This window comes from Lactuca serriola, chromosome 9, assembly GCF_051521515.1.
Source record: "Lactuca serriola cultivar US96UC23 chromosome 9, Lser_US96UC23_V15, whole genome shotgun sequence".
Taxonomy (NCBI): domain Eukaryota; kingdom Viridiplantae; phylum Streptophyta; class Magnoliopsida; order Asterales; family Asteraceae; genus Lactuca; species Lactuca serriola.
Genome location: NC_136416.1, coordinates 127,821,656 through 127,833,493, shown reverse-complemented (window position 1 = coordinate 127,833,493; position 11,838 = coordinate 127,821,656). Strand labels below are relative to the sequence as shown.

Genomic DNA, 11,838 nt, shown 5'->3' with positions numbered 1-11,838 from the left:
AACCATTACATTACATATATAGTAGTTTACATTTGTTTCAAAAGTAAATTGTACAAGTGTGATACATAGTATATATGAACAAAATTAGACGAGTCTTCTACGCACTCCGTCTTCGCCAAAAGTGATCGTCGGGTACCTTTCTAATGCGGACCTGAGAATACAAGCGGTTTGAAAATCAGCATAAAGCTGGTGAGTAGCGGTTAGTTTTCTGAAAATGTATGAGTTCCTTTGGTTTCCTGAAAAAGTAGTTATCCAAGAAAATCCTATATTTTCTTAAAAGTTGGTTACCAAATCCAAAATGTAATGTAAAAGATGTACACTGAAAACATGATTGTTTTTGTGAATTCTAAAGTTTAGTTATCTAACTTGCTACACGTTTCTGGTTACATACTACTATTACCCAGGAAAATCCTATATTTTCCTACATGTGTGTGGATGTGAACTGTTACCAACTCTGATTATATTCATTGTTATCCCCAGGAAAATCCCATATTTTCCTGAATGTGTGTGTGTGCGAATTCTCCTGAAAGTCTGATTATCGTTAAATGTACATTAGTTTTATTACGTACATAAAACTAATAATTAAGTGTGAAGTGTTCATAATCTTGATTGCGAGTTCCATAACCATACTTCAGACCAGATGTGACTCGGGTCGGGGCCAATATCCTTTTTATGACTTTTGTCACCCTTGAACCTTTCGGTTCGGCTGTAGCTAGCAGCCAGGTGCGGGATTGTCAGTCCCGTATAGATCTATACACTCAAGTCACGCTCCCTATCTAAGAGATTTTGGTTACGGGTGCGGTCCTCCACTCGCGTATCTCTGTGGAGTGTTCACCGAGGACGTGTCTCCAATCTTTGAGATTACTCTTTACTCTCGAGCCTAGGGGAGTAGTATCTCTGGCTGACAAAGTTATAACGGTGTCTGTCCTTTACACTCGAGCCTAAATGTTTTATTAAGGACCATACAAATGTTCTATGTTTTCTAATGGTGTCTGTCTTTTACACTCGAGCCTAGGTGTTTTATTATGGACCATACAAATGTTTTATGTTTTCTAATGGTGTCTTTCTTTTACACTCAAGCCTAAGGTGTTTTATTACAGACATTACAAATGTTTTATGTTCTCTATTAATATAAGTGTGAACAATCAATTGTGAAACATAACACTATATAATAAGAATTGAAATCGTTTAAACAAACAACTCTGCAAGTTAAAACAGTTTGTTAGTAGGTTTTCAATTCTTAAAAGTGTGCGAAATATGAAACCATTTAAATGAAATAATGAATTTAAGTACAAGGTATTCTTGTACTTTTGTTTGTATTCCCCCCCCCCCCTGAAAACATTGAAAAACCATTGAAATAGGGTAGGTGTATGAACTCACCAGACGAGAAAACGTGTCGGTTCGGACGCTAAGTGTCGATTCGAGGCTTGATAACACGCGAGGTTCCTATGTAATATGAAATGGTATACAAATATATCTAAATAGATTTTAAATTACTAATTAGATATGATATTACACTCAAATGAGCGAAAACACTTCAAAACGAGTGTTGGGAGTGACCCCGGTGACATCTACGGACGTGTATTGATGCGTGGGACCTGGGAATTAAGTTTACTCTTCAAGAGTAAACTCCTTATGGAGTTTTTGGCCTCTTATACTATACACACATGAGTTCACGGTCGTGAACTCATGTTTGGGTGCTTTATGGTGCTAAAATGGTCAATAACACTTGAGGGATACTTGGGATGAATTTATCTAAGGATTTGGAAGGGATTAAATCACCAATAACACCACAAAAGGGAGTTTACGGCCCTAAACAAGGAGTTTACTGCCGTAAACTCCTATACCCCCTTAGATTGGTGATTTAATGGCCTTAGGTTAATCACATGTGATTCCAATAATTTTTACAAGCCTTGGTATGAATTTAGGGCACCAAATGACTCATCTTTAGGAGTTTACGGCCCTGGAACATATTCTTGGGGTGTCATGGCCTAAAGCACCTAATGGGAGGGTGTTTGACATGTTTAAGGTCCCCAAACTATTTTTAGATGATTCTAGGATTTATTCCACGGCTATTGGTTAAGTTATATGGCTTTTTAACACTAGAAAATGAGTTTACTCCCCATGTATGAGGAGTTAACAGCCCAAGCATGTTATTGGGCAGTAAACTCAAGTTTGCTCCTCAAAATTCATGTTTAGGGTGCTCTATGTCCGGATTTGTAAGCCATATAGTCGTATCTAAGTCCCAAAATTGATTTGGAGGGGTTTAATTGCTTAAAACCCATGTTTTTAGGTGTTTACAGCCCAAGCATGCTCCTTGGCTGTAAATACATGTTCCAGGTCCAAAATGATAATTTAAGCACGTATTTGAAGGCCTAAGAGGTTAAACAACAAGTTGGGGATGTTACCTTAAAGATTTGGAGCCTTAATTCAATGTTTTGGACCTTGAATATTTGGTTGAGGAGAGAGAGGTTAGAGAGAGAGTAGTGAGATGAAGCAAAAGCTTCAAATGGAAGTTTAGAACACTTTAAATATTTTTCAGGATTTGGACACGGTGGAATTTACCCCGATACCGGCTTTAGACGGGGCTTTTGGTCGCACCCGATCAATTTGCCGTAATTCGATATGGTTGATTCTAGAAATGTTCCGATCACTAATATGAGGTGTTAGAATGAGTTCTAAAGGTATTAAGACACCCATTAAGTCATAATATAAAATACACGTTAATGACTTAATTAAATGACGGAATCGAAAACGAAATTGGAAACGGCGATTGGATTATCGAATGAGTTACGAAAAGGGGTACAAGCAATGAAACGAAATTTCGGGTTGTTACACTAGGAAGGCAGCTGAAGCTCTGGAAATCATGAGAGAAACCCTAACCTTCAATTCTAAGGAGATTTAAGGCAACACAAGTTTTACTCTTTACTTTATTCTTTAATAGAACCATGTGTGAATTGTTAGACTTCATTTTTGGATTATTATCTACTGTAATTATGAACTAAAACCTTATAGTTTCTATTTAGGGTAGATAAATTTACAACTATGGATTGATTTATGGTAGGATTAATTGTTTATTGGTGAATTATGTTTTATTAACCTTGTGAAAGAACCGTATGCATTAACCATAACTATTTTCTGTTAATTGACAAGTAATTAAGCTGTGTGAACATCTCTTAATTGCTTACCTCATGTGATTTATGTGAAAACATTATTATGTGCCTAGGAATAGCGAATGTGAAACTAGGGTTAACTACAAAATTGGTAAATTAATGTGTGAGCTTGTGTGATAAACAATCAACAAGAGGTTAATTGAATTATTAATTTGATTAGCTAATTACAAGTCTTATTTAACCCGAATAAATAAACTAGGGAATTCATTAGTTTAATCACTTGATCATTGCTTAAATTAATTTGTTTTCTAAGGAGTGGTAATAGCGAATGTGAATCTAATCACTTTAATCGATAGCCGATAACAATTAATCCATTGCACTTGCCATAAAATCAACCATAGGAGTAAATGAATCGAACCTAAACAGAAGCCTTTTAATCATTAAATTTAGTTGGTTTTTACTTGTTTTTTTAGCTGTTAGTTAATTAAATTGTGTGTTAGTTAATGTGTTAAAGTTTCTAGTCTTGCAAAACTAAGGAAACCCCTTTTATTTTTATTACTTGTTTTAGTTAATTCCAATCATTAGTTTAATTACTGTTCTCTATGTTCGATACCCTACTTACACAGCTATACCACCAATTGACAGGTCCACCGCCTTTGTGTATCTAATTATATCTTAAAAGTAGGATTAAAACTAGTGCATTTATATACACATCATTACCCTAATTCTCGGTTTTTTGTAAAAAAAAAAAAAAGACAATTGAAAATGTTATGGGATTAATTAGAGGATGGCACCTCACTTTTACTTAATGGATATCCGTGCTAAATTTACATAACATACTTCTAAGATTAGTCCTTAATCCTCCATGTAATACCCAGTCCACTCTCTTTCTTCTTCTTCTTCTTCTATCTCTCGGCCAAAAGAACCCCATCACCACCTTCAATTTTCCAATTTCAAATCACTAGAAATCCTCTCTAGAACCTCAAGAAAAATCTCTCCATTCTTCCAAATTTTAGTGTATGGTTGCGTGTGTGCTCAAGAAGGTCCATCCAACTCACATACTAGGTAAGATACTTCACTCTTAAGTTGGATAAATCCATATTATGTTTAGATCTTCCTCAAAACATCAAAAATCTCGTGTTATACTTCTAGAATCCTCATAAACTCGAGATCTACTCAAGAAAGCTTGCTAGGACCGGAATCTCTCTCATTCTTCATCAAAAAGCGATCCATCAACCCTAATGTGAGCTTCATACCCCCGTATCTTTCGTATTTTTCATGTTTTCTGGGGAGAATACAAGTCAATTCTTGTTTAACCGTTGGATATTTGCATGTACTATTATGTTATGTGTTTAACTTCTAAATCATTACTTGAACATGAAGCTTATCACTTAGATCTTCATGAAAACCATGAGAAAAGTATTTTTTTTCTTATATCTTACATGTAAACGTGTAGATTTGAGATTATACACCCTAAATAGCAAAAACAAGTGTTGTGTTTAAGCATCTATAGCCTAAACTAAAAAAATCAACTTTTAACAGAAATGTTATGGTCTAATTTCGGACTGTTTTGACCACCTTGATGGTAATATTTTTCCAAACTATTTTACATGCAAAAAGTTCAGGTTTATACCCTTAAAATGACTAGTCGCACGCGTTCATACGATTTTTCTACAATTTTTGACGATTTTTACAAACCTGTCTATCATTTCAGGAATGATTTTGGACCAGTTTGTGAATATGAACATTTTCACACTAGTTTGAGGCCATTAAAAATCTTAATAAAAATTATGAACAAAGTAGACTCATTTTCCAAACTCTTAGAGTTTACCTGTGTTAGATGTAAGTTTGTATAGCTTATATATACTTTTAAAACATCTAGACATGTTAACTTATATATATATATATATATATATATATATATATATATATATATATATATATATATATTCTTTCCTTTATTGGGCCTGGAAAATTAACATACATGTTTAGTGGGCCTTAGTGTCCTTTTTCATGTTTAGTGGGCCTTAGTGTCCTTTTACATGTTTAGTGAGCCTTAGTTGTCCTTTTACATGTATATTGGCCCCGAGATATATATTCATATTCCTTTTGAGCCTGGAAATAATATATATGTTTGGTGGTCCTTAGTTGTCCACTTACATGTTTATTGGGCACGGAATATAGCTTATATGTTTTCTTCTTTTTCCGCGTAAATTCGATTAAGGATCTATTGAGACGTGTCGGTTGACACTTATTGAGTGCACGATCATAGCCTATATTTATAACCAGAGTCTCTTGGAGGGAGAGCAGGAGTTTGTGTGTAGATCTATACGGGGGTGACACCCCTCACCTAAGCTATTCGCTATAGTTATACCATGGTTGCAGAAATCGGGATTAATCGGCGATTAATCGTGGATTAATCGTTTGGCGTTCTCCAACTGTCGAGGATTAGGGCATTAATCGGAAATTTAGGATTAATTGGGTTTGGCGGGATTAATCGGCCTTGCCGGGATTAATCGGTCAACAAAAGTCAAAAAAGTAAAAAAAAATCGAAAAAAGTCAAAAAAAGTCAAAAAAGTTTAAATTTTTTTAAAAAAATTCAAAAAACCAACTTTCTTTTTTTACTCCAAAATTTTCAAATTTTCAAAAATTCAAATATTATACCAAAATGTTCATATTTTCGTATTTCTAAATTTCCAAATTACAATTTTTCTTATTTTCTAATTTTGAAGCACTTGTTTTTCTTAAGATATATTAATATTTAATTAATTTTAATATTTTATTAGTAATTTATGGTTCCCGATTAATCCTCGATTAATCCCCGCCAAAACCGATTAATCCCTTAACACCAGTCCACCATCGAGCTACCGTCAAACGATTTTTTAAACCTTGAGTTATACTAGGCCAGTCTAGGGTGACAAAAACCTTACCTTATTCAGTCGGCGTCCGAAAAATGTCATGACAGGCGAAATTGTCATTATCTAGTATGGTTATATCGGCTTACTTAGAGGAATTAACGTTATAAAATTTACGGGAAACCATTCTCTTTTCTTTTTGGATAAAACGGTAACCTATACGCGCTGGTACTCAACCTCGGTGGTTGAGATTCTAGCATTCTCTTACGCAGACAACATCAGGTTGTTTGGGATCATTCTCTTTCTATTTTCGAAAACATTAACACTCGTGCATTAATATAGGATCGGACACAAACATTTCAAACCATTTCTTTTAGAAAATATCATATTTTTCTGGGAATATTCGGTTCACTTTTACAAGAAAAAGATAACCTAGGACATGCATGCAAATATTCACTGTTTTAGAACGAAACTTACAAATTATTTTTATAGAAATATCGGATTTCTGAAGGCACTATGAGATCTCACCAACTTTTTAGTTGACGTTTTTCAAAACGGCTTGTGTTCCCAGGGATCCAGTAACAGGTAATAAGCTCGGCTATGAGATGAAGTGGTGCGACTTGAATAAATTTTACTTTTCTTACTTTTATGTAACTGATGAACAAGTTCAATATGCAAACTATGTAAGTGTGTATTTCCAATGTATGATGTTTGGTTGCTATGTTTCATTCATATTCAATTGTTATGATATTGTACATGAAGTCATCCACCCCTAGACCTTTCCCTCGTCCCGGTTCGGGGGTGTCACACCGATGGTTAAGGGGCCTGGAGTATTCCAACCCGATGCTTGGTTGGACCCATAGTATGTTGTTTGTTTTATATGTTATATGTTGTGTGTTGGTACTTTGGGGAAAACTCACTAATCTTTGTGCTTATAGTTTTCGGTTTATGGTTTCAAGTGTTTCAAAGATTCCTGGCAAGACGAAGGCGTGACCATACACATCCTGATTTTATGTCATTGATCTTGGGAGGCACTAATTTTCAAATAATGCTTTGAGAACACTATTTTTGTAAACATTTTATTAGTAAAATGATCATTTTGAAAAGTTTAAAACAGTTGAAGATGTTACAGTAATGCTCGAGTCCAATTATGTTTTTCGGGACTTTAGATTGGTAGTTTTATAGTCCAAAGGAAATTTGAAGTACGGGGAGAAGTAGGAAGCCATTAAATGCATTTGCTGAAAAACAAAAATATTGGTTGATTTACACTAAAGACGTTGAGCGCTTCTGGCTTAGTAAGTTGAATGTGTTATTACGGTTTTATGGATATTTAAGGTACATTAACTCAAAGGACTTGTCATTATGTGACCTAAAATCCTATTTTGAGCTCATTATGTGACCTAAAATCCTATTTGGTCCTCATTTGGTGGTCTTTGGTGCTGTAGATTGAAGTAAAAAATAAATATATATTAAGCAAGCTTTGCATCTGAAGTATTGAACCTTTTTACCACTACTGGACTTTTGTAAGTCATAAAGTTTCATGCTTTATAGTGTTTCATCTTTAGATCTAAGAGTATATGCAGTTTTAGTGCTTTATTTGGTGTTTTGATCCCCTTTGATTGTTTCATCTTTGGAGTTTGGACAACTCCATGATATCTGAGTAGCGTTTCACTTAAAATCTAATGTTTTGGTGGAGTATAGAGTGCATACAAGGGCTTTCTTTACTCCATGTACAAAGGAAAATAGGATCTTGGACTTTTTGGAATCTAGGATTTTATATCTAGTTATTTTTGGATGTCCTAATAGATAAATTTGGAAACTTTATCCATTAATACATCATTAGGATCCATATCTAAGCATTGGAAGTTTAGAACTGAGGGTTTAATTCGAAAAATATTTGATTAATAATGCTAGGCATGATGTGTTTGGTAAGGGCGTGGGGCACATTCTGATTTCTTCTGAATGCTCATAATTTAGACTAAAAAATGTCTATTTTGTCCTATATGTGTACAGGCGCCTGTTTGACAAATTGTTGACTTTTTGACTTTTCGATTAAGTTTGACCATGGGCCATACGTTGGGGTTTTAGGTCATAGATTGAGGCTAGAGCTTTTACTAAATGTCTAGGTGGTTTGTGAGATCGATGTTTTGATTATTCGCATGTAGTTGGGATTATCTGGTTTATATATGAGGTGAATCTTCTCACTATACTATGTAGGACACTTGGTGTCATGGTCTACTTGTAGTCCGTATGACTCTTGCATGAATGTTTATGTACTTGTTGGGTGGGGCATGTTTATATACTTGTGAGGTGGGGGTTGCTTATATGCTTTGTGGGCGGGGCCCATCATTCAGGGCGGAGCCCATTACTCTATGTTGTATTTGGTATTTTAAGGAACTCACCAAATTTTTTTCATATTAATTTTGAAATGTTTCATGTTGTTCTGATTGAAAGCGAAAGAACATTGCTTAATTGTATTTCATCCACTAAAGATTTTCGTATTATTGACTTTTATGTTATTTATTCTGATATTTGATTTTGAAATTTCAAACTTATAGCTTGGTTACCTTTTGTGGAATAATGTTGGGTTGGTTTGATTATAATTAAAACTGAAAGTTTAACTCTATGTTTTGGGGTGTTACATTATGTATTAAGTGATTCATCATCATGCTAATTTGATCTAACAGAAGACATACTATGTGTAATTTTGTGAGTTCATCTATACAATTGTTGTGATATATCCAAGTTAGAGTTTATTAATGATAGGCCTACCGACACAACATGATTGTGATTCAATATTACTTATATGGGCCCACTGTGGTTACATAATTGGCTCACCCCAAACCAAGAATAATTAATTAGAGTGATTAATTTGACATTTATTGATTCATCAAATAAATAAGTAGAAATTATTTATAAGGACTATTTGAGAAATAAAAGTTAAATATTTGTATTAAGGTAATATGACCATAATTTAATGAAATCTAAGAGGCTAAGAAAGGCTCCTTGGTTTCCACTCACTATATAAGGGGTGGAAAACCAAAGGATCCTTCTTGCAATAAACCATAGTTCAAAAACCATATCCCCACCTCTCTTTTACTTCTATGACGGAAAAGAATAACCCACAAAGGCTTTGGTCATGTTTTCTTGAACACCAAGAACACCAAGGAGTTTATTTGCTTGAAGAAGGGGTGTAAATCCTTTAGAGGGTCTGTAGCTTGAGTTCTTAATCTTATTCACATCATAGAGGTTTCTTAAAAACCGCCCCTTGATAGTTAGTTTTTATTAATTATGAACAATAGAATAATGGTTCAATCAAGATTATTATTTAAAATATCTTTCCTTGCATGTCTTATAATATTATCAATTCTACAATCATGATCCAACAATCTTATGATCTCATGATCTTAAAATCCATAGATATACTTGTGATGTCGCTCTCAGTAAGATCTTATCAAGAGCAACATATAGCCCAATATAAATGGATCTATATTATGATCATAAGATCCTACTATGATATATATGATCTGATTGTAGCATCATGATCCAACAATATTTACTCTTTGGTTTTCATAATAATCTTATTTATATGTTGGTTATTTGTAAGTTGAAAAATTTAGGATTTAAAAAAATGGTAAATCACACCATCTAAGTGAACCATGTGGGAGGTCCATCCTATAATACTAACGATATTTTAGGTGTGTCACGACTAAACCACTAAACATTGTGTATTGAATTTCACATCTCAACTAATATAGTAGGGAAAATTTTAGTCTTCGTAATACAAATGGTATTGATGCATCATTTGTAATGCTAGATAAAATTGGATAATTAGATAGAGTTTACATTATAATTGCAACCTAATAATTAATTTATAAATTGTTTTCGTATTTTAAACTTAGAATTATTTTCTTTTGTTAATTAGTGACTTTTGTTTGTGATCCAATATCACGATCGAGGCAGACCCGACCCAGACGATTGGTAATCTGGACGGTCGTTCAAAGCCTATGTCTCCAAGGGTCCCAAAATTAGTAGATTATATGATACATAAAAATAGAGAAAAAATTAATTTATCAAAAAATGCTAGTATAATTAGTTTTCTTTAAATTATAGTTGTTTGTGTAATGTTGTGACAATATTTGTGTTTTTCAATATTAATAGTGAATTTTATAACCATTTTTTTTTAATTTAATTTTTATTGTATTTATTATTTTCGAAGCTTATTTTTTGGATTAGTAACTAGTAAGTGGCTCTGGGCTCGGTATAGATTAAGTAATCATGGAAATAGACAATAGTCAATATAGGTGGTACGGTGATTTTGAAAGCCTTTGATGTCAACTACCGCACATGACGTGCCCAAATTTTAATTTACTCTAAAGAATTACATTACTTACTAGAAAACAATTTAATCAACTATAATAGTAATTTACAAAATTGACATTGTTTATATTATAATACCTAGCATAACTGACTAAAAAGATGATGTGTCATGTGTGACATTGGTGCACGGCAGATGGGAGTTTTAGAAAATTTCGCCTGGTCACCGCCGCCCGCCACCGCCACTAACACAACGAGAGACAATTCTCTCACAAGAAAGGCACATGCTGTGGCTTGCTGCCGGAAACTGTATGTTGAATTGCGGAGGGATGGAGATGGTGGTTCTTATTGCTTTGAGTTCTTGAATTTCCTTTTCTAGTCTTTTGTTGTCACTTTTTATTGCTTCACAACACTTCTTAAGTAGTGTACAGTCTACTTCATTTTGCTTTAGTTTCGTCCTGTTGAGGCTAGTTAATTATAAATAAAAAACGAAATAAAAAGCAAATTTAAACATGAAGATATTTCATTCTGTACCTCGCTCGTCTATTCTGGAACCATACCTCAACTTGTCGTGGCTGTAGAACAAGACTTGTTGCTAGGGCTTGCTTTTGCTTCTATGTATAAAAAGAAAAGATACAAGAAATCAGTATAAGAACATATGTGAGCCTATATTGCTGATCAACCAGATTAAGTTTTGGCTCCATTAAATTGAAAAGAAACCGTGTCTTTGTTACTTACACGATTAAGGGTGTTATGTTGTTTGAAGCTTTCTTCCAACACTAACGTTTGTTCATTTGTCAATCTCAGTTTCTTCCTTGCACCACGTCCTTCGGATTCATCTTGGTCGATTTCTATAACAGCTTTCGACAACACTTTCTCCACCTCTTGACTACCTCCGTCTCTCTCCCTCTTGATACTTGTCGATTTTGAGAATGAAGAAATTGTATTGACAGTCGAGTTTGAAGCTTGTGGTATCCAGTTGATTGGATCTGGATGACTTTCTTGATCTCTACCTAACCCTAATTTCAAAGAAGGGACGCACGGATCCCATTTAAGAATAGATTTCCTTTCTAGTTGTTTTTGCTCTTGCTCTTCAGCGTGAAGATAAATAAGATGGTTTGTTGGAAAACCATGATCGCCGGCTAAGCTCAGATTTAAGCTTGTAACGCAAGAAACCTCATGATCCATGTGTTAAGGAATCCTACTGATTTTAGTTACGAGTTGAAGGGAAAATTAGTAGCTAATTTATGTGTGTGCTTTAGTGCATTGAATAAGAATAATTAGAAAATTACATACGTGGAATCACATTGCGGTGAAAGTGGGTATGGATTGGGTCCCAGGGGAGGGGAAGGGGACTGTATTTTAGTCTTATTATGAAAGTAGTTGTTCCCAACATTGGCGCTTATTTTGTCAGCTATTTCTGTAATGTTCTGTTACATATTGATTGTTCTTTTCCCTATTATACATGGTCAATATGTGTAATTTATCCTTACATACTGTTTAATACATGAACATGGATCGTTTGTAAAATTTTGATTTTATACAATGACTAT

General features: G+C 34.1%; 1 protein-coding gene across 1 annotated transcript; it reads right to left on the bottom strand.

Annotated features, from left to right (window-relative positions):
- Positions 1-10,312: 10,312 nt before the first annotated feature.
- LOC145074241 (homeobox-leucine zipper protein HAT9-like) lies at positions 10,313-11,552 on the bottom strand. Its single transcript, XM_079020653.1, has 3 exons — positions 11,024-11,552; positions 10,820-10,899; positions 10,313-10,743 (listed from the first exon to the last, which is right to left on the bottom strand). Exons 1-3 carry the CDS (start codon positions 11,471-11,473, stop codon positions 10,509-10,511), a joined length of 765 nt encoding a protein of 254 aa, XP_078876779.1. The 5' UTR covers positions 11,474-11,552; the 3' UTR covers positions 10,313-10,508.
- Positions 11,553-11,838: the final 286 nt, after the last annotated feature.